The sequence below is a fragment of the Artemia sp. Qi Xiang Cuo genome, unplaced genomic scaffold (genome assembly GCF_049724085.1).
Source record: "Artemia sp. Qi Xiang Cuo unplaced genomic scaffold, ASM4972408v1 HiC_scaffold_22, whole genome shotgun sequence".
Lineage (NCBI taxonomy): Eukaryota > Metazoa > Arthropoda > Branchiopoda > Anostraca > Artemiidae > Artemia > Artemia sp. Qi Xiang Cuo.
In genome coordinates this window covers 5,211,323-5,236,070 of record NW_028297431.1, presented here as the reverse complement: position 1 = coordinate 5,236,070, position 24,748 = coordinate 5,211,323, and the positions used below count along the sequence as shown (strand labels likewise).

The following is a 24,748-nucleotide window of genomic DNA, read 5'->3' as shown; positions in this document are numbered from 1 at the left end:
AATCACTAGAGATGGCAACCCTGCTGACTGCAAACAAAAGTAGACAAGCAAGTTTAATCATACTCTTCCATAAACAGGGTTGGCGGCAGCAAGTACAGAGCACCTAGCATTCAGATGAGCTTGGATACCAGCTTTAGTTATAGTGACTCTTCCTTGTTCCATAACTTCATGAATAGCAGTTCTATCCATATCAGACATTTTGTCGAATTCATCAATGCATACAACACCTCTATCGGCAAGTACCATAGCGCCGGCTTCAAGTCTAAAAGAAAATTAAAGATAGAAAATATAACAAAAAAGATGGTAAGATGAAAGGTATTATTCTGCTTGTTATAACACCAAGAAAAACAGCTAGCTCAGTTCCTAAAACGGAGGTAAATAGAATACAATAGCCATTAAACAAGGAGACTAGATTCACTTTCAATATAATGCTAAAGTCAAATACTCTTTTTCAAAACTAAACCTGAGCAGTGATATAATAAGACCAAAATAATCAGAGGTTCATATAAGTATTATCCCCATCCCTAAATAAATGTCTTAAGACCTAAACCGCAGCCTTGTTTTGTCCTAATTTTATCCCTTCTTTTTGATAATTTTTCAGGTTCCATTCCCAAACCCCAATCTTTAGCCACCGTAACAAAATTATGAATAAAGGGCAATGCACTAGCGTTGTTTTAGTTGAAGAACCGCGTGCCTTCAATGTATTTTTTATTTTTTGGAAAAAGATCCAAAAACTTGAAAGAACTAGTTTATGTCCCACTGACACATCTATTAAATATAATCGTTAGAGCTGCAATATTAGAAGTAAATCAAAAATCTTAGTAACTGAATTTTACACAAAATGACTATCAGACATAATAGTCACTATATCATTAAGATATGGTGATTTTTGATTTCATTAAGCTTAATGATTTTTTTATCATTAAGTTGTTAGTAAAACTTATCTCATTGTTTCGGACATGCTTGCTAATTCCTACATCTGGCTGTTTCCCTCGCAATACCCTCGCAATTCCCTCGATACTCAAGACTCTAGTCTTGATTGAATTGATTTTCTTTGATTAAAATAAAAGAAAAACCAACCATAAAATAGCCCATGTTTATTATTTTTGTTTTTTTTTCCTTTTTTCAAAATGTTTGACCTCTTTTTGATTTTTAGACCATTTTAATTTTAAACTCATGAATTATGCTTGTTAAGTTTTTTCTTTTTTTTAGTTCCTTATTCAAGGTATAGTAGGAAATTTTTTGCCACGTCATCTCTGTAATAAAAAATAGAGAATGTGGGAGCAAGGGCAACAGTAAGTCTAGGGCGGGGCCGAAACCAACGCATAAACCAGTTCTAAGACCTTTTTTGCTAGTGTACCGTTAATTTGCTAGGGTACCTTTGCCAAGCCAAGGAATGCACCAAAATGAAAAAAGATAAAATAGTCTGGAGACCTTCCATAAGAATCACTACCAAGACTGGGAGACAAGGTCAGTCATATGATAAGCAAACCCGAATTCGAAGTTTTCTGTCAGTTTTTGGACGAAATCATTGGGGTATGATCATATGGGACAAGATACGGCCCAGTGAAAGAATGTACTGGTCCTTGTCAGACGACCTAGTAACCATACTTTGCAAATAATAATGAGCTCTAGGACAGTCACAAAATGGCTAAAGTGAGGCCATTTGTAGATGCCATGAACACTAAACTTCAGCAATATGGAAGTTCTGTCAAAAACTTTCTGTGGACGAACAAATGATACCTTTCTTTGGTTGTCAAATCTGTAAACTGTTTATCTAAGCAAAGCCGAACTGATTTGAACACAAAGCGTAGGTGCTAGCTTTTTCTAATGGACAAAATCAAGCTGCACTGTGGGATAAGTGACTAACAGCAAGCAATGCCCTAGGTTTATAGGTGGTCACAAGTCTATTATCTGTTGTTGAAAAGCAGCCCATCACGAAGTCTTCTTTGATAATTTCTTGTCACGATCTTAACACACAGCTTCACTAGCAAAGATTTCTTGCCACACTCACTGTATGTGAAAATCACTTTAAAAGATATTTTCTCAAAGAAAAAAGTTACTGAGAAGAAGGAACGTTGTTACTATGACTACGGGTCTGGAGTGGTTCTGGCTGTAAAATTGAAAGATGCCACAGCAGCTTGTGTAGCAACAAACTACAACTCTGTAGGACCAGGGAAAACACGGTTTCGTTCATCAGAACAAAACCTACGGTACATGTCATGGTGAGTGCTCAGTATCACTGCAGGTCTACCATACGAAATCAGCCACTCATGTATTGGCGACATCAGAGACGTAGGATTGATGCCAAGTATGCAGGGAAAAATGCACGACTCGAGTGCAGGGAGTGTCAGACTTCAATTGCAAATGTGTTAAGTACAATTTCATGCCTAACTTTAACTTATCTTTTAGACTAACTCTTATTAAACATGACGAAAAATATACATCTATATATGTCCTTCAGTTCCAAGGACAACTTTAACGCCGAATGTTTACAAATGGGAACATAGCACCACGGTTATACCGTTGGTGCGAAAAAATATTTAATACCATAAATCTTCAAGTGAAAACCCTATTTCATTGCACTAAAGAAACCATCGCAAAATTTTACCGGTAACTGTTCTTGGGCGTTGAAAGGTTAAGCTAGCTTAGGTGAAAGAAGCTTTGGGAAATCACTTAAATATCAATTTACGAAAATGTTATAATGTTTCATTCACGAGGTTCAAGAAGACTACTTTCTTGAAAATAGTAAAGAAAACAGAATTCAAAAAGGAATTATGTATCCTAAGCATAGGATATGTACTAGTAACCTTACATTAAATAAATGTGTTTTGACTTGTACTCTGCTAAAATTCAAGAAATAAAGGTTAATTTTTCTTATAGGACAGAAAAAAAAGAAACAGAAATATCATTTAATTTATCATTCAGCTCCTTTAGAAACACTGAAGCCCTACTCTTTAGTAGTCCTGCTCCAGTTTTTACTAGTAATTTCTGTTCGTTTTAAGTTTCAATTAAAAAAAAAAAAAAAAAAAAAAAAAAAAAAAAAAAAAAAAAAAAAAAAATTCAATGAAAGTAAGGAGCAACATTAAAACTTAAAACGAACAGAAATTATTACGTATATAAGGGGGGTTGCTCATCCTCAACACCTCGCTCTTTACGCTAAAGTTTTTAGTACTTCTAAAAGAAGCTTCTTATTGTTCTAATTAAAAGAACATAGTGTCTCAGGAGTCATTCTTAAATAATTAGGACAGAATCTAAACTTTAGCGTAAAGAGCGAGGTGTTGAGGAGGAGCAGCCCCCCTCATATACGTAATATTTTCTGTCCGTTTTAATCTTTAATTTTGTTTCTTATTTTCAATTGAAAAAACTTGTTTTTTATTTAATTTCTGATCGTTTTTTTTAAAAAATGCCAGGGAATCTGACTACACCTCCACGAAAAATCCCTCCTCCTCACGAATCTGTTCTCTAGATCAGTGATACTCAAACTGTGGTTAACGTACCCCTTGGGGGTACGAAAACATTCGTAGGGGGTACAGCCAGCAAAAAAAAAAATAATAAAACAACCCTATACCTTTAGGACTGCTAAATTTAATTTATTTTAACAATAGTTTACTTAGTAGCGGGAACTGGGAAGGGGTACCTAAAATGTTTTGTGGGTAATAAAGGGGTACAGTGTCTAAATAAGTTTGAGAACCACTGCTCTACACAATTCAATCCTGGTGAAAATTATCCAGGGCACTTACCCTTAACATCTCCACGCGTAAAATTGAATCGATAAAGAGAAAGCAAGACATGAGAAGAATCTCGTATAGGAATTCTGGTAATTTCCCCAGTGTAAAATTTCCCCTGAAAAATTCCCTCACCACGAAAAATTGTCCCCGTGGAAAATCCTACCCGTAGAAACTTCGCTCCCCTGACCCAAAAATGTATGCATGCGTCCCAAAAGCAAATACTATACGTAAATAATGGGCAAATTTTGTAACTTAAATACCTTTCCCCAGGGGCTGTGGGGGTCGTAAAATCTCCAAAGGAATATTCATTCGGGCTTTCAACTATGCTGAAAAAAAAATGGCTATCTCAAAATTTTAATCCAACGATTTTGAGATAAAAAGGGCCGTGGGAAGGGGCCTAGTTCCCCTTCAATTTTTTCGGTCACTTGAAAAGGGCACTAGAACTTTTAATTTCAGTTCGAATGAGTCTTTCTCATGGCAAGAAATACAAATTTCCACATTTTGCAGATGTGCACGAGCTTGAAACCTCTACAGTAGGGTTCTCTAATACGCTGAATTTGATGGTATGATTTTCCTTAAGATCCTATGATCTTTAGGGAGTGTTTTCCCCTTTTTTTCGAAAATAAGGCAAATTTTTCCAGCCTTGAAACCTCAAGGCTTTTTGGGTAAGACTAAACTTAATGAAACTTAAATATTTGGAATCAGCATAAAAATCTGATTCTTTTGATACATCTATTGGTATCAAAATTCCATCTTTTAGAGTTTTGGTTACTATTGAGCCGGTCGCTCCTTATTTACAGTTCGTTACTACGAACTGTTTGATAGATCATTCATTTTAATTTCTGTCCGTTTTAAGTTTGATTCATTATAGGACTTTATTTCTAGTTGGGTTAAAGATTTTAAAAATGGAAGAGCCCACTACAACTCGAAAGTTTTGACTATAGCACCAAAAATCACTGTGTAGCACGCAAATTTGGGCAGTTGAAGCACTTTAAGAACTAACCGTGGTGGCAAACATGCGCAGCACACTTTAAAAACAGTCACAGGAATATGGGCACTTAGGCAAAGTTCAACATTGCTATAAACAGTGGATAATGTTACAGGCACTTAAAATACGTTTGTAAGCTGCTGCCTAAAATCAGAGTTACCATCAATAGAGGCTTGGCAGCCTCTATTTATGGCTCAGTTTTCAAACTGATATCAGAATTTATCAGTTTTCAAACTGATAAATTTTTAGATTTCTAGACGTTAGAAGGATTACCTACACTACAAAGGAAAAACTACACTTTGGAACAACTACAATCAAAACCCTGTTCCATATTCCCCTATCCACACGGCCCCATTGGACAAAGACCGACCAGAGACAATTCTAAACAGATTACGACAGTGACCCCCATTCCTTTCCAAACGAAAAGATTCAATAGAAATTGCATTCTTTCCTTTATACTAATTGTTAATGACATTGGCGAGCGTGTTTATGACCATTCAATTTGTTACTTGTTTTCTATTCACTTTTTTCCGTTCGTTGTACACTAATAACAAACACTTGCACGATTTTAGAAAATGCGCTTCACCAAACCCACAGAAATCAATAATTAAATCAGAAGCAGCTAATATTGCTAGCCGAACAGTTGATAAGTGGATTGTCTGAAGTAAGCGCCAGTCAAAGCACAAAGATATAAAGAAGAAGCTTTATTTCTCTTGAGATAGAAAATCTAATACGTAAGGTTTTCGCAGAAACACATTTTCACATTTTATTTAGCGCAGTTTGAAAGTGTATTTACAGAACAGAAGAATAAAATAATCACAGCAAAAGAGGTAGAAACAAACAAATTTTACAGATATTTAGTTGAATTATGGGTTATTTTTTTTTATTTTTTTTTTGTTTTAAATATAATATTTTACTGTGATCGATAATGCAGTTTCATTAATAAATTTTCAGTAGCCATTTTTGTGCAGCCTCTTTTCAGTGGCGTGTAGCCACTTCTAAGTGGACTATTAAGAAAATTCTGATCTGACTGCTGGTGTCAGATAAAAGTTGTCAAGTATTTTTCCATTGTTCTCTTTTTAATTTGACTATACCCCGCCAGCTCTTGATTTTTAATATCATTTAACTTTTAACTTTATTGTCTTTCATTGATTTTTGAACTTATTTTTCTTTGCTTTTCTGTATGATTGGCCCCTCCCCTCTCCTGTTGCATTGATTGGACCCTCCCCTCTCCTGTCTCCTGACATGCATTGATACTTTTTTTTACATATATTATCTTAAATACTTTCTAAGACCACACTGGCTATACATGAAATTAAATTGTTATAAATTGGGCTTAATAAAATGTCTCCGGTGTCCCTATTTAAAGCCAAATTCCTGTTTATATATTTTTTTTTTATCTCAATTGCCTCTTTGAAAGATTGCGGTAGGCCATTTACAGTAGATATTAAAGTTGCCTCCTTAAAAAGCACAAGATGTGTAGGATTTTCGAAAATATGCAGGGCCAATGCGGAATCAAAGTTGTCATTTTTATTTTTCAATCTCAGGGACTTATCTAGTGAAATGTTCTGGTCATGCAGATATTTACCAAGTTGTTGGAGACTCTGATGAACGTAAAATTTCCCACATGAACACGGGACTTAGTAGGCACCATTATCGATCGTAGGGTCAGTTTTATCTTTTCTTGAGTTACAAAAATGTTCAAATTTTTGTTCATTTTTGAAAGAAACAGAGAAATTGTGCTTATTTAAAAATTTTCCAAGTCTATCACTAAGTTTTGAGGTGTATGGAAAAGTGGTGAAAGTTTTTTTTCTCAAGTGCAGGAGCAATTGAATCGAGGCAGACGGGCTCCCTATTTTCCTTTTATATATTTTGTAATCGTCTATCTATGGTATTTTCAATAAGGTTTATTGGGTAGCCATTGCAGAATAAAATATCTTTGATATAATTTAATTGAGAATTTACATGATTAAGTGAACAGATTTTTAAAACTCTGTCGACTAAAGAGATTAAGTGAACCTATTAACATATCTAATGAAAACCGAAATGGCAGAAGAGCAAAAAGTATTGCTAGGCAAAAGATTCTTGCACAATCTCTTCGGTAAAATCCTTTTTTTTTCATCGGTTTCGGCTTTGGTCTTTCATTCAGTGTTTGTTCGGATCTTGTCTAGTGAACTCTAAAAGTTAGATTCTTTTTTTTTTTTTTTTTTTTTTTTTTTTTTTTTTATTACTGAGGACGACTTGGCAGAGGTCCTTGTCGAAATATTTGCAGGTTTTTCGTCTTCATATTTTACCACTGGCTGACATAATCCTCGTTTTCTCACCTTTTTTGGTTTTATTTATCGCTTATTATTTCCTTTCCTCTCTTAGCTTCATACGACATATATTATCGTTTGATATTAAGCTTGCTGTCTGTTTATGAAGTTGTAAAATACAGTATTCTTTATTTACTTTTTTGTTAGCACGTCTAATGTTTACTCTTTTGCTTCTTTTCCACTCTAATCTTTCTTCAATTTTAAAAAAAATGTGTTTAAAATTAGGCTTTATACTAGTATTATCAGACAATCATAAAGCCTTAGAAAAGAAAATTAGACAAAATTGAGAAATTTTATACCGAGTAACAGCTTAAAAACATTTGGCGGAAAATTTGCTTCGGTAAAGAATAAGAACCCATCGCTCAGTGTCATGTCATACTTCTGAATGTCACTCTTATCTGCCACAATGTTGTCAAACGGAGTTCCGGAAGGCTTTGAATACAGCCCAATAGATATGTTGAGAAGTCATTTCAAAACTTTCCCGTTAGACATAATTGGCAACAGATGTGCTTAGCATGGTAACAAGTTTTAATAAAAAGCGAGCCGAAGTAACCATGCGAAAGGCAAGAGGAAAAACGAGACTAAAATGAAAAATTAAAATAAATCATATCAGAAAGGATTTTAAAAAAAATACCTTCTTTCTCCTGTTTCGTTATCCGTGGTAACTGCAGCTGTAAGACCGACACCTGACGATCCTCTTCCGGTTGTTGTTATTGCTCTTGGTGCTGTATTTAGCACATATCTTAACATCTGCGACTTAGCAACACTGGGATCTCCAATCAGAAGAATATTGATATCTCTACGAAAAAAAAAATATATATATATGACACATTTTTAACACCAGCATTTAACAATAATAGGGGTTAAACATAAAATATACCGCCAAATTCCAAGGACTTTTTCTAAATCATCAATTACCGACAACAATTCATAAATAGGAAATAATGGTGATTGTGAGATGTTTCGAAAAACAAACATGGAACAGAAACGGCTACCATCAATGCTGCATGTGTATGTGTGTGTGTGTGTGTGTGGGGGGGGGGGGTACCTCCCTAAATGGTCCAAGGGACACACAAGAAGACCGATGTTTTAGTCCCCTTTCCCAAACGGAGAACTGTACCCCCCCCCCCCACACAAAGCTTGAACCTGCGTTCACCTATGTCTACCATTATACCTGCACCTAGGGGAAGGAGGGAATCTTCCCTAAAGTTGGTCTATTAACCCCTCTCTAAAAAAATAAATACTTGTAATAGGAAAAATCCAAAGATTCAATCCCACCCCCCCCCCCCCAATGAAAAAAGGATGAGTATTACAATAAACTGTTAAATGATCTAAAGCCAAACTGGCCAGCCATTACAAAACACAGAAATAAACCTGAAACGGGTTTAAGGCCAAACGGGTTTAAACAAAAGACAAATGGGTTTAAGGCCAAACGGATTTAAACAAAAGACAAACGGGTATAAGGCCAAACGGGTTTAAACAAAAGACAAACGGATTTAAGGCCAAACGGATTTAAACAAAAGACAAACGGGTTTAAGGCCAAACGTGTTTAAACAAAACACAAACGGGTTTAAGGCCAGTAGAGCCGTTTGTTATTTTCGTTTGTGGATTTCTTTGTTTTTCAAAAACTGCGACCAAATACTGCAAAATACGACTGTGGTTAACATAAAAGCAGTAAGAAGCTGAATATACTAAAACCATCTTTTAACATTTTAGTGTCAGAGCACCTGACTTGCGTTATCGACTTCGTATGTTAGGATATTCTAAAAAAAGAAGGCATTGGTTTGCTTATAATACAAAAACTAAATTGCTCAATGAGCGCTAAATACATTAAAATTAAAAATTATTTTTTTTTTTTTTTTTTAATTAAATTTTTTTTTTTAATTAAAATTAAAGTTAGTTTAAAACCTCACTAACAAAGTACTTAAAAACATTCTTCACACAGACATTAAAGCAAACATCAAAAGACGCTTCGGGCATTTTTCTACCAAACGATTGCAATACTAAAATACAAACCGACATACACATTTGACGAAATATCTTTAAGCGTAAAGCATCCGACTTGGCATTCTTGTTCTTGCAAAGAATTATCGATATGCATATGAAAAATATCATGCATTTTTTATTTTTTCTGGAGGGGGGGGGGAGAAAGAGGGAGAAAAATTTCCTTAAGAAAAATCTAGGGCAGGATCTTATCGAACAATTTGATTAGTGTGCTAAAAGGTCTAAGACTTGATTTGAGATAAACATATTCATTAAAATAATCAACAATAACAATAAAAAGAATATCAGAAGAAAAAATAAGGATAGTGCAAATGACAAGAAGAAAATTTTACCCTCGAAGACTGGTTCCATTGGGCAGAAGCTTTTCCGTGCCGCCTAGTATTAAACAGAGACGTGCCTTTTTGACATAGTCATGACCGTGAATAGATGGCGCTCGTGACTGCAATAATTGCGAAAACGTCTCCTTTTTGGCGGGAAAACTGTTTGCAATTTTTAACATCCTCGACATGCATCGATATGGACGCTTATTTTTTTATATGAATTATATTGTTATCTATAATCAGGTTTATGAAAGGGAAAAAAATTAAGGACATGAAAAACTGGAAACGATCAGGAAAAATGTAATGAGTATAACGTACTATGAAAATAAAACCTAAAATTTGTAAATTGGATATCCAAATCACGTCAATCATTTGGAGTATCATTTGTCGTAAGTGACAGATAATGAAGTTGCCAATGAATATGGAACGAGTATATGAACAACTTCCAAAAATTGCCAAAAACACATCATCTAAAATTTTACCGCATTTTTCTCAAATGGCGGTCTTTTTTTTACAATGACAGCAATGTCATTGCGATTGAGCAATGAGCAATCACAATGTAATTGTGTTCACAATCACAATGACAATGACAGCAGAATGTTTTTAATTTTCAGATGAGTTGATTGATTAACTGGCTAATAATTGAATTCGCCATTCAATACACTTTTCGAATATTTTAATTCCTACCATTTCAATTGAATCCCGGCCAGATTGAATCCACCATTTTTTTTTTTATCCTGGGTACAAAACCTATATACAAAAAACCTTAAAGTAAACAAAATCACAAATTTTCACAAATCTTGAGGAGACAAAACTAAAATAAACCCATTCAAAGAAATCAAATATTTGATTTTTAAATTCTATTGACAGAAAGTCTACTCGTAGCAGCGGGATACTTAGGTTTTACTTTAAAGCGTTTAAGGCATGGGAGAATATTGAAAACTTGATTTTTATGCTAGATGAAGCTCCTCCTAATTCAAGAGGCTTATAGCCCTTTTTTTAAGCCATCATTTTTCTTATCCTTTCAAGTGCTGTAACTAGATCATATCTGCGCAGCAGAAGTAAAGAGCGACGTTTGCACAATGTGTTTTTTTTTTTTTTACCATTTTAATCTATAAAGCGTCAATTCTCTTTTCGATTATTATAGGAAAAAAAAAAATATAAAAAAATAACCAGTCTTAAAAAATAGATGACAGTGAACCTTCTCAGTCATGAATACTACTGCATCTCTGGACAGAGTAAGGGAAAAAGAAGAAAAGCAAATAAGAAACTATATTATCGTGTTACACATCAAAATTTCAAAATATGAACCAAAGTAATTTCGTCGTGTTTCTTGCCTCCCATTCTGGACAAGGCAGTCTATTAGAAATTCTCTATATCTGCCATTGTGCTGGGGAAAACGATCCTTTTCTATTGTTATTCAATTATTTCTTTCTTTAGGAAAGAATCAACAACAGTCATACTTTATTCTTGTATTTTATTCAGTATATTCTGCTATATTTTATAATTTGTTTTTAAATATATTTTGTTCAAGAATACTGTTTTAGCCACCCTGGTGTCTGACCTACCACACTCTTTAAGGAAAGTGTCATCGAATTTCAATTCTAGCTTCAAAAGTCATCAAAATTACAGCCTACGAAACAGATTGACAAGGTTATAGTAACACTTTTGAAAAAAAAACAACAAAATGAGTCTATTTTTATTCTTGCATTCAAAATTATTAATATGCATAGAAATATTAATATATATATATATTAAATATTTGGAGATATATATCAATATTTTGTAGAGCGCATTGGCGTCTCCACAGAAGGGGTTCTACGTGATAGATCCGAAGGATCTTTCCTCCCCGAAATGTTTTACGATTACGGTCAAAAAACGTACTGTTCAATTTTCGAAATTTCTAGCCACTAAGTCACTGAGTCACTCCTCTCACTCAATAGCACAGCCATATCTACAGATAGGAATAAAAAAAGAAGAAAAGCGTGTAAGACATGGTAGAATCGGGAATACAATGCCAAGCAAAAAGATAAACTTGATGAGAAAGAGAATGGATTAACACAGGAGTGAAAGAAAATAGATAGAGAAAAGTATCCACTGAAATTAAAAAAAAATCTTACCTAAATGTTCCTGTTGTGAAAGATCCCTGTTTACCGGGTAGGCAACGATAAATACCAACTGCTTGAATCCTGTCACCAGGTTTACACTTATCAACTAAGTCATTGTCACAAATTACGTCGACCGATCTTGGCAACTGTCCTAAAATTTATAAAACAACAATTAATTATATTACAATGAATTTATAAAGCAACAATTAACAATAAAATTAATAATTTATTAAGCAAAACCTCTATGAATTGACGAAATCAGAAAAGAAAAAAAATGTATTTTGGCCATAACTGAGGTTCAACAGCTAAAAAAGGTAGAAAACGTTTCTTGGTTGTGGCGCGATTTATTTCACCACTCAAAAAGGGCAGTACATATTTTTAGTTCCATTCAAATGAGTTCTCTCTAAATATTATAAGACCATGAGTTCAATGCGATCATCCCTGTTTCAAAACACCGTGCGGAAAAAAGGAAACAGATGAAGATGCTTCACAACTATCCGTTCAAAAATGAGATTTTCCTTGTCTTTCAGAATTGAAGACTGGAGACCGACGATGGAAATTACAGTGATATTTTTGGAAATGTTTTGCAAATTTCATTTCGATTTGATGTCATTTTTGAGTTTTTTCAAAATTCCAAACTATTTGCGTTTTTCTCACTCTGTTTTGTTTTTTTTCCACTCAATTATTTCCTGAAAACCACATGAGAGCGATCACGGAAATTTCCTCCAGGATTAGCCTAACTTAAATTCTGGGACAAGAGCCAAAAAGGATAAAAAAAAGACGTTTTGGATTTAACGTCTAATATTCTAAAACCTTCTCAAACCCTTTTGCTCTAGTGATCTAATTTTTGCTCAAGCCTTGGCGATATGAAACCATTTCCATTTTTACCAAATGATTAGTTACACTATTCATTCAAAAATGGAATAGAAACCTTGCTTGCCACAGGCGAATAGTAGATGAGAAAGAACCCCAGTTTTTCTCCTGCAATTAACGCAATATCATCTAAGGATGTTGTGGAAAAAAAAATCCATAAAGCAGTAGAAATAAGAACTGACATCATATTCAGGGCATTGGCGACACCCAAATCCTCAGGCCATACTTCTCAAGTTGATGGATACGAGTTTTTTTTTCTTTACTGCGTACTGCAATAAGTACGTTTTGATAATAATACTGCTTTATAAATACGAAGAGGATGGCTTAGCGGAGGTGTTTGCCGAATTATCTGCTTCATTTTCTCATTTTAATTCTACTGGTAGAAAATCAGTAGAATCCTTTTAAAATGACTTCAAATAGGAATCTGAAGATCAAATTCCTATTTAAAGCAAATGAAAATGAATGCGATAAAAATTTATACACCCCTCAGTACTATATTCTCCACGATCCGCAAATGGGATCTTCTACAATATCCCATCTTTTACTGGCTGGAAATCACCCTCGTGTTATTCTTTGCTTCTGTCGAACCAAAGGAGTGGGGTAGACATTTAAGAATAGAATAGTTTGACTGAAAAGTTTGATGTTTATTTAAAATAATGCAAACGTTTCTCAATATTTTAATTTATATAATATAAAATTACAGATGTATTTTGACTTCCCTAAGGGAAAAAATAGCCCTCCCCTAATATTAGGGCGTTCTCAACATCAGACTCCCCAGGCCACACTTTTCAACCAGACGGAATCGAAGTTTTTCTCTACCATGTATTAGGTAGCGTGTACCAAACCGGCATCGAAAGAAAACTGTGGCTTTATCTACTGGAGAACTAAGAGTTACAATTTTTAATTTGCCCAAGTAGGCCTATTGCAATGGTTTATAAGAAGAAATACTTACAGAAAAGATACCTTGCAACGAGGATGCAATAAAAATCAGTTGATTAACGAGACTATTTTTCTTTAACTCTGCTTTGCTCGTTATTGAAATTAGTTCGTTTATAATGCAAGCCTACGAGTATCTCTCTGACAATCCCTCTTTAAAATCAGGTGGTTATTTTATTTTTTTATAAAAAAATATCGTCTTCTAAGGTGGGCTACACTTATTAATTATACTCAATATTATGACCCTTTCAAGTAAAATGTAATTTTTTAATTTAATCAGGAGTTAAGAAGGACTGTGCACGAGTCACGGGTAGATGTATTATTTTGATGGACTTTTTTCTAAGGAATACGGCAAAGGCTATGGGAGAGGATGGAATTAAATAAGAAGGCAAACCTCTTCCAGATATAAATTATGAAAATGATTTGAGGGTCCTATATAAAAATATTAGCAAAATGAGCGAATTTTCGGAAGTATTTGAGAGTTACGGGCTAAAAATATTTTTTAAAGTGACTATTAAGTACACTCTAAGGCTGTGTCTGATAGAGGGTGAAGTACTGATGTTTGGCATCAAGAACAATAATCAGCTGAATAACTGCAGTTATACGAGGTCCAGGGTAGACCTCAACAGAGAAAAAAGGTTTGGAAGAATAGGAAGATAAGTCCGTGAGCTAAATTTAGACGACTTGAAGAATATTCTAACGCTTGTATTCTAATGGAATTAGAATAAAGTAATGAAAGTGGTCCAATATGGCTCTGAATCGTGAGCACGAAGTCTGAGTTTCGAGGGGGCGAAAGCTCCCCTATTATTACGAAGAAAAAAAAAATCGTTTTGGAACATAACACTAAATTCCAAAAAGCATACAAAGACGAATGATCTGGTTTCTCGAAGAATTATTCTAGTTGAATTTATTTCCTTGGGAAAATAATGGAATTTATTTATTATAGGCTACATATGTGTTTTTCATTAGAAAAACACAGCTTCGCTAACCACGCTTCGCTATATCTCAATTCTACCAACTGAAGTAATTGGAACCGCAACAGTGTTGCCGCATCATAAGGTAATAAAAAGATAATAGCCATCTTTTATTTTTTTTTTATTTATTTATATTCTTCTACTTAATTGTTTTTATGGCTGGTGTCAAATTCCTCAAAAAGCGAGGGTAACAAGAATGATCCAATCTTCGTCATCAAGAGTATTGATGTCAGAGATGACAGCTCTTTAGGCAATGCAAGCGAAAAGGGTGACGAGCATATAGAGATGCAAACATATTTCCTCTATATCATGAGTTCCCTGTGCTCACAGTGTGTGGAAACTCTATACGCTCAATAATTTTCACAAATAGGCCTATTGCATTGGTTTACTTGATGTCCGTAAGAATGTAAGCCTATTTCTGATTGGTGGATTATTTGTACCTGACAAATCAAAAATAGTATAGCATTCTTATAGTAGTAGCTTAGGCTTAGACCTGTTTTAAACTTGAATGAAACAGCCATTCTACAGAATGCCATTCTTCAGCCGTTCTACAGAATGGCTGAAAAAGTAACATCTATTTTAAACTGTATTTGGAGCAGAATTTGAGTATATTAAACATAAATTTATGTATAAAATGAAAGATATTTATTTGGAATTAAATCTAAGCACCCACACAGGTGCATAACAACAATTTCGACGTTATTGTAGCTGAGTTTGCTTCTTTTCTGGTAACTGGAAGAAGCTTCTGAATTATTTTGAGGTTTTTCTCATAGTGTTGTTTATCGTCTAAAGATAGATTTTTGTATAAGTAGTTCTTGTAAAACCTTCTCCAATTATTGGAATAGACCTTTTCCCTGGGTATTTTCACCAGCACCATCTCTTTCTTAGGTAGGTTGGCACGTCATCTATACTATCAAAGTTCATAGCGCCATTTTCAATTTCATACTGTTAAGAAGATTACTGGGAACTAGCAGAAAAGGGGAAAGAACCTCCTGCAAGCGACGTATTGTACCCGCCGGTATAAAGATATTCGTTAATTTCAGGCACCAGTTGGGGGGGGGGGGTTCTTAAAATTCATGTTGTAATTGGGTACTTAATTAAGTATTTTGTAACCCGTCGGGGCTTTTGGGGTATACCCCTGGTTTGCAGGTTTAACTTATGTTATTAATTTTGTCCAAAATAGTGTAAAAAAAAAGAAAAAAAAGGCTTATCTCCAGATATTATGAAGAAATATATGCCTGAATTTTTTACGCTCGCCCAGATTTCTGAAGCGAGGAGGCAAACCTTCCAGTTTTGCAATCCTGGAGAAATTCAGCCTAAGAGAGTGGGTGCAACTGAATTTATTAACAGTGTCTCTGATATTATCGATATTATCACAAAGTTCGATGCTGATGATGTTAGTATGTCAGTCTTTGTTATCCGCCATCCTAGTGAAGTACCACTCATTCCTGCCGATGCATTTTGTGCGTTGAGTTGCCGTGTAAACTCCTGTTTGTCTCGGTTACGCTCTTTGTCTGAGTGTGTGAGAACTCTCCTGCCTGGAACAATTGGACGTTCTCCGTTATTAATGCAAGTGTTCTGTCTCTTCGAAACCGTCCTATGCAGTTATTCTAAAAAACCCACCTACTGACCTCAAAGATCCTATTGAGCGCAAAGAGACCCTTGATACCCTGGATGGTCATGATGGTATCGTAAGTGTGAGACCTGATCCTGTCAAGAAAAGATGGGTAGTTCATACCCAAGATAAAGCCTCAGCCGTCTCTCTCACCGCCGCTGCAAATAGTCAGCTTAATGTGTCCACTCATGTCCTTAATCAAAAAGTGCTTGGTATTGTGAGTGACATCCCTGCTGGTGTGCTAAAATCAGAGCTTTTTAGTATGATTCCCGGTCTTGTTGATGCAACTAAAATCAGAAATTCCAGATCCTTTCGCCTTAAATAAAGCTATAAACGATGGTTTGAGTTTGGGATACGAGCTTTTTAAAATTAGACCTTTCCAGAAATTACCTCCTAGATGTTACCGTTGTCAATCGCCAAACCACATAGTTGGTAATTGCTCACTCTCATCGACTAATCAAAAGTATTCACGGTGTGCCGCAGGACATTGTAACACACGTCATAATCCTTGCACTGAAAGCCCGAATTGCGCCAACTACGGTGGAATTCATGTTTGCTATAATCTCAGACTACCAGTGTTAAAAAAAGCTCTGAACAAGGATAAGAAATTATTGCTAATGGCAAAAGACTTCGCTTTGTTTCACTTAATATTAACGGAACCAAAGACAAAGATCTTCTTATTGATGAGCTTCTTTTTTATGATATATTTTTCCTGCAGTAAAAATTTATAAAAAACCATAATACATATACTATTAACCGGACACCCACCAACCCCCCTTTTTTACTTTAAGATAAAAAAAAAAAACGCACGGTCGACCCTCTGAGGGGCCTTACAACTTTAGTTTGCCTCGCTCATAAGCCTGAGCTTAAATCTTCTGATCATAATTTACTGGCAATAAAGTGCGGTAATATGGTCCTTGTCAATGTCTATATGCCATGCAATCGTAAGAACATTTCTTCTCTATCTTCCTTCGTGGGTTCTTGCCAGCGATTCAGGACACTTCAGCTAAGAGTGACTAATCAGGGAATAAATTGGATTGTAGTTGGTGATATTAATGCCAATCTTCTGTCCAAATCTGACAGAAGTGATCTGTTTTTTTATGCTTTGCCTAGTGGCTATCAGTTAGGCAATAAAGACAAACAGTTTACCTACATTCATAACCGTTATGGTGCTAGATCAAACCTTGATCATATTATAGTTTCAAACGGATCATTTGTGATTCCTCCTGTCACTGTTTTGGATGATAAAATTGAGGATAATCACTTACCTTTAACTTGTGAAATTGAGGCACCTGCTCTACTGGCTTATGACCATTCTTCTAACTATAATAAAGGGTTTGATAAGCCAAATTGGAAACGAGTAAATTCTGAAGTTTATTTGTATATTCTTTGCTCGTTAATGTCAAGCCTGAAAGTCCCTTTTTACCTTTTACAAACCTCAGTAAGGCCACCGACAGCTAAGATTGATTTAGATTGTTACTATTACCAGCTCGTGCATTGTTTTAGGTCAACTGCTTCCGCTTCAGTTCCTGCTCAACGTGTTAGATTTGGCACCAGAAAACCGTTGCGGAATGTGTGCCAAAAAGTGAAAAAAGCTAAACAACGCGTGAAGTTTTGGCTTCGCCTTTGGATTGCTTGTGATCGGCCCAAATCTGATGAAGTATTTAAAATTAAACAAAATCCGAAACGTCAGTTTAGATCTTTGCGTCAATCCCGCCTGATTGCTTTGGATGGCCCCTCGGATCGGAAGTGTTGTTTCAATGTAATTAAAAGCAGCAAGTTTGTGCCTGCTACCGTTTCGATTATCAAAATCAGTGATTTTGTTGCTGATTTTACTCGTGTTTTTTCTACATTTAATCATTCTATCCAGTCCATGTTTTCTTCCTTGTTGCATACTTCTATTCCTCAAGTTCGACAGCAAGCCCATACATTGTCAATATCTAATGGTGATATCTATCGGGCTTTAAAGAGGGTTAAGAAATCAAGTGCTTCCGATATGGATAGTCTATGTTAAAATCACTTCGCCATTAAGTATCCATTATTGTTAACACACATTCAGCTCCTATTCCAAATGTGTTTAGCCCAGTCGTTAGTTCTAGATAGTTTTCTTTCGGGAAAAGTAACATCAGTTTTTAAAAAAGGAAATGGCGCAGATCAGTTTATCAGTTATCGACCAATTACAGTGTCCTGCTTCAATAGCAAGCTGTTCAAGTATGCCGCATTGCCTGTATATTGGACTAAATGTGATTTTTCTGATTATCAAGTTGGGTTCAGAGCTGGTTTTCGTTGCTGTCAAGTCCATCATATACTTGGTCAGTTGCTAGTCTCGGCAAAATGCAAAAAAGGCCATTTTATTTTTGCTCGGTTGATACTTCGGGCGCTTTTGACAACGTTGTACACTCGCAGGCGCTTTATTACTTAGTTAGGGCAGGAGTCTACCCTTCCGTCGTAAAAGTTCTTCAATGTTGGTATTTCAATTCGTTGGTTCGGTTAAAATGGATGTCTGATATATCTGAGCCTATCTCAGTAAAGAAGGGAGTCAGGCAAGGTGATGTGCTGTCTCCATATATTTTTAATGCTGTGCTTGCAGACTGTTTGCGAATTGCGAATGACGTACTGCTCGCTAATCATACTGGGTCAGGCCTCACAAAGAATCTAAATGTTCTGATTAATACTTTGAGTATGATTGGGCTTTCTGTAAATGCTTCAAAATCAGAGTTTCTGTGTTTTAATATTTCTAACCCTGCTCCTCCTTTACATTTGGGTACAATGCTACTCGAGTGTGTCTCAAAGTTGAAATGGCTTGGGATTACTTTTTCTGATACACTTTCGACTATATGCTCATCTCTCGTTGCTAGTTCTCTGCAGTGTATTCGCGTCTCATATGGTAAAATCTCGCCTAATAGAGGGAGGTACAGCCGCCAAGGCTTGTTTAACTTTACCATAGTTTTTGTTCTCCTACAATTCTTTTCTTTCCAGCTTTCAGCCTTTGTTGCGGAATAAACACCGACTTCATATAAGGAGAGGCTATTTTAAACATTGTAAATTACTCCTATATTTACCAAGATGGTACAGAAATCACAAGATTATTTCTCATTTTGGACTTATCGATCCTCTAGTGCCGCTTGACAACATCGCTAAGGATCTGATGACTAATACTCCAAAGAAGACATGTGCCAGTGATCCTCTCGTTTATTTTTTATTTTTTTCTTTCAGATCAGTGATTCTGTGGATATTGTTATGTTATTTATTGTGTTTTTTACTTCTAATTAATTATGGATTATATTATTTTTTTTTTTCGTTTTTTACTAATCATTTATTTAATATAATTAAGTGTTAAAAATAAACATCATAAATGTAATAAGAATTCAACATAAGTTGTATATATCGCTTAATGTATATTTTTATAATTTTTTAGTAATATAAGGTCATAATAATTTATTTATTAACATTATTTAATCAAAAAAACTACATTATTGGGAACCGCCCTCCAGAGAGTCATCTACCCTGGATGTTCCGCGAGCCAAACCGACCGAGACTACAATCACGGGGGTGGGGGGGGTCCGTCCGAACGACCAGTGGTTTACGGGGTTCACAGTCGAAAATATTTGAAAGCATAAAATTGGGCAAGAATAGTCAAGTATTAAAACTTAATTTTGAAAAAATTTAAATAATTCAAATCCAAGTCTATATTGGTTCCAGTGGTTATCCTTAAATACTTAATAGTTAGGACCTGAAACATGGACGCTTTTCAGTGAGTGCTTAACTAATATTTAAAATTACATGTCGTTTAGTCTCAATTTAAGTACTAATTAAGTATATTTTAGCCCGGGTACTCGATACTTAACTTTAAAAATAAATAACACATGGTCGGTAATTATTGCTTAAATAAAAATTATAATTAATCGAAACAGCACATATTGAATTATTCAAAGAATTTTTTGAGTAATTTATAAATTAAACCTTGCAGTAAAATTAATAAAAAACACTTTTTTATTGGAAATAATTAAAAAAAAAAAAAAAAACTGAAAAAAATTAACACATTAAAATAAATATATATATTTACCAGCAGGAGACTTCTCTGGCATTTCTTGAATGGTTATAGTCTGATGATCTTTGAAGGTGCATAATCCATATTCCGTAACCAGAGGATTATTATCATCATCCTGGAAAGAAATATGTAATTTATGGCAACAGAAATGGTATCATGAAATAATATATGCCAATAGAAATAATTTATGACAACAGATAAATGATACAATTATTAGTATCCAGTTCAATTTATTTCAGCTAAAACTTTAACCGAGGAAAAAAAAAGCATATATCTAATGACAGTATTTGTGGCTGCCACTCTTGTTGCAGAAATTTTGGCCGTAATTCTTACACCAGGAATTTTATGGAAATTCCTACAAAAATTAGTACAGGCGTTCATGCCCTACCCAGTACTAATTACTTAGCAACTATGCAATTCGTCGCATCCTAGTTAAGTTTTGGCACCAACCAAGAAATGAGTAACTCTACTAATTTTAGCTAAAACCTGTAACGAGCAATAATAAAAACAAAAAACATACACTAAGCAACAACATTTATAGCTGTAATACTTGTTGTGGAAATTTTGGCAGTAACTTGTACTGCAAGAGTATTGTGCAGTTTCCACAGCTTCACAAGACTCCAGGTCGTAGCATGGTCGCTCACCATTAGGCTATCGAATAGGAAAACACCCCCTCCAGTTGGTGTACTGATGTACCGTATTTGCATTCATTAGAGTGCAATATTGGGGAGTAAAATAGTATTCGGAGCATGGAATTATGATTTAAGTCGATTATCTAAGTTTTTACTATTATATTTCGTCCCTGAAACTGTTGATAGTTTAAAACCATATGCATTTTTTCTTCTTTGATAATTATTGTCATAAAATATCTTTGAATGTTGTCACGTTTAAAATAGTGCTGCCCATGGAGACAATATTTTCGTTCAAAATCTTAAAAGATTTTTTCGTTCAAAAACAAAGCGCATCAACAATTTGTTTATATGCATTTTGTTACTTTTTCACATTTTGGACAAAAATTGCGGGAGGGGGGGGGGGGGGAAACCAGGTAACCCCAACCTCCAAATACTACTCCGAATTTTCTTATCCATTTCTCAATGAGATCTTGGTTTAAGGATGAAAAAATACGGTGATCAGAATAAGAGTAGTCCCAAAACAATCAACTTCAGCGCTTTAACTGAGTTATTAACAAATATAATCTTTAGTTTTTCATACAAAACAGAACACAAGCCGGTGCGACTATTTAAGCAAAAAAAATATCCAGCAGTCTGTGGTCTGTTGATAATACCGAAAGGAAAAATCGGCCGGTAAGAAGTTGCGTCCGACAAAATTTCATTAAGTAAATTATCACCTCGAATCGCCATAAGGACACGGGTACTTGTAATTCTTAAAACTTGGCAACCGTAGGACTGTTCAAATATTTTGTTGTTGTTTTTTTATTAGAGGGTAGTATTTAAAAATGCTTGTAAGTAAAAATTTACAATAAGAAAAAGTCATCTTTTAGAAAAAAATATAAAAAACAAAAAAAAAACGGAAAAAATTAGTGGTGAAAAAAAGAATAGTAAATTAAAATAACAAACGACAAGGGCGACACACATTAATTGGCACCTAAAACATGATTCGACTTTAAATAAAGATACTTAGGCTGAAACTACAAAAAAATTCAAAAAAGATATGCCAATACAATTGCAAACACGGAAAATTTTTTGAAAATATAAATTTTCAATAGAAATAAGTATCAAATTTTTAATTTCCCAAAGTAAATGTCCTTAGTAAAATCTTTACTCAAAACCAATACCCCCACTCCCTAAAAAAGCTTATAAATGGTTTAAAAGTTGATGATAAAAAGCATGCTGGTGAAAGGGTAGCTCTCCACTCCCCCAACAAGGACATTTCAACAAGGACAAAATGCACAGTAGGCTATACATTTTGCGCACTAGCGCGTATATCCTTGTCCTTTGGGAAACACAAGTTATGTTGCGATTGTTGGTAAGTGCTACAGGAGAGGACCTGCCGTTTCATTGCCAAGATTATTCTTTAATATGTAAAACTTGTCATCTAAAATTTCCTATATAGCATAAAAGAGCGTCATCAAAGGGCACTTATCCCAAAAGGGGGCGGTTAATCAAAAAGCTACAACAACATGAAAACAGAACAAAAAAATAACAGCAAATCTATGCTGAACCAAAGCAACAAATCACGAAATCATGTAAGTGGCTCGGTTTTTTTTTTTTACCCCTCCCTGAAAACACCAACTCTCGGACCACCCCCCCCCCTAAGGCTGAAACCTAGGCTTACTCATGAGAGGATTCATCTGATCCCACGTTACCCGGTCGCGAAGTCCAGTTTGGAAATTAATTTTGACAGAGACCGTAGTTGTGTAGACACCAGAATACTGTTATTATTCATAAGATGTAAGATCGGTATATTTCCGTTCCATAGATTTACCAGTTGCAGGACAGAAGTGCACACTTCTTACTAATTTTGGGTGAACCATTGAACCTAAAAGAGAATTGGAAAACATTACAAGATGCAAGAAAAATCTCACTTCCGTTGGTAAGTGTCCCTAACACCAAGCCAATCACTAATCAGGAAACAGTCACGGTAACGGTTTATCACGTGTACTTTATGATCATTTAGTTAATTTTCTGATGATCATAAGAGAACACATATTTTTTACTAAAACGCATTACTAAAACGAACTATATTACATATTTGAAATTAAAATCAAAATTGCAGGTGAATCAAAATCTTTGGCTGATGAGCTTTCGGCAATTAATTTTATTATACATTAAATATTCAGTTTAATTTTACTAGGTCTTTCCAAGACTAATCAAGACACATGTAGCTTTCAGTAAAGCATCAATGACGCTGAAGGCTTTATAATTTTACAGTTAGGGAAGGGAGCAGTCGCTACAACTCTTGTTTTTAGCGAGCTTGTTTTAAAATTGATTTGCATATTAAATTTATGTTTTACTCGTTTCAAGATTTATTTACTCATTTATATTAATAACTGTAGTATTTTTATATTATATTATTTTCTAGTTAATTTGTGTCCCTTTTGGGTTTTATTTATTATTTAATAGTAAAAGTTTTTCGGTCGTTTTAAGCTTGATTTGAATATTCAATATAAGTTTTGCTCGTTTTAAAATTCATTTATTCATTTAAATGAGACATGTTGTAAGTTTGTTTACTATGATTGTTTATCGAATTTCTCTTCGTTTCGGTTTCATTTATTCTTTACTAGTAATTTCTGATCGTTTTGAATTTGAATTATTATAAATTTTTATTTCTGCTGATCTTAATTTTAATATGCTCTTTACTTTTCTTTGAAAAACTTCTTTTTCGGAAAGTTTTTTTAATTGACCTTTGTTCGTTTTTGATTGACAAAGTCTCAAGTTTTTCAAAATTCCCTATTTCATCAAAGAACCAAAACTAGTATCAAAGTAAAGAAAGTACCAAAGTAACAATATTAAACTTGAATAACTTACAGCCCTTGCCCACTAAAACTAAGTTGCTCCATAAACCAGAAAATACAAGTTAAAAATAAAAAAAAGAATCCCAGTAACAACCCCCCCCTTGAATAGCTCACCCCCCTGTCCCCCGGGCCTGAGGGGGGGGGGGTTAACCCCCCCGGCCTTTTTATTTATACGATGGACAATTTTTAAAAAAATGAAAAAAAAAAAATTTTAAACGGATACCAGTGGAGGGAAGGGGATGGGGCTGGTTGCCCTTTGATCACTTTTGACTCTTTAAAAAAAAAAATATAAGTTTAAATTAAAACTAGAAATAGACAGTTACAAAGTTAAAACTAACACCACTTCTAAAAAAACCTTATATGTTAAAAATGGCCAACTTTAATCAGTTACAACCCTTGCCCCGGGTGCTTTTACAACCCCAAATTTATCTTTATACTAATTTTGAACAAAAGGGCAATTACAAAAATTTAAACCAATCCATGGGGGCAAACATCCCGCACTGGGGGGGGGGCTATTGGCCCTCAGAGACCAGGTGAATATAAACAACGGCAAAAAAAAAATAATATTTACAAAACAAATATCAACCTTAAAATACAACACCAAACAAAAAAAATTATATTAAAACGCTGGGTCACGAGCCGGATTTATAGCCCTGGCCCCGAGTGCAGGAGGCGGGGAGTTTCCAAACTGGAACCTTATTTACGTAACCGTCGGACTATTGTCAAAAACAGCCTGATCACAAACGTACAATCCGCGATCTGGGGAAAAAAGGGCGTGTGGGGGGGCTAGTTACCCTCCGATCCCTTTGGACTCTAAAAAACGAACTAGAAATTTCAATTTTCAATCAAACAAGCTTCCTCCGAGGTTTATACGACCATCACTTCCAAAAAAACATGATTTTTATTTGAGACATAACTTACAACCCTTGCCCGGGCTCTGGGGATTGTGTCAACCCCTACGGTATTGTTACGTAATCTTTGGACTATTTTGAAAAAAAATAGTTATCTCAAAAGTTAGATCGGATTCATTGGCGAAAAAAGGGCGTGTGGGGGAGCTATTTACCCTCCGATCAGTTTTGAATCTTTAAAAGAGAAATAAAAATTCTAATTTTCAATCAAATGAGCCTCCTCCAAAGTTTATACGGCCACCTTTTCCATAAAAACCTTATATGCCCTGGGGGCATCTTACAACCCTTGTCTTAGGACTCTGAGGGTTGTGTCAACCCCAAAGTCACTGTTATATAGTTTTTGGACTATTTTGAACACAACGGCTATCTCAAATTTTTGATCGAATCCATTTGGGTAAAAGAGGGGGTGGCGTAGAGGGGGGGGGAGATGGGGACTGGGACCCTCTAATC

The 24,748-nt window shown here is 34.9% G+C and overlaps 1 protein-coding gene across 1 annotated transcript in view; it reads right to left on the bottom strand.

Moving 5' to 3' along the window:
• LOC148939083 (zygotic DNA replication licensing factor mcm3-like) overlaps positions 1–7,784 on the bottom strand; it is a 61,224-nt gene extending 53,440 nt beyond the window's left edge. The window contains exons 1-2 of the mRNA XM_089107298.1: positions 7,669–7,784; positions 64–262 (exon numbers count right to left, since the gene is read on the bottom strand). Coding sequence (XP_088963424.1) covers positions 64–262; positions 7,669–7,784 — 315 coding nt within the window. The remainder of the gene's footprint in view (positions 1–63; positions 263–7,668) is intronic.
• Positions 7,785–24,748: the final 16,964 nt, after the last annotated feature.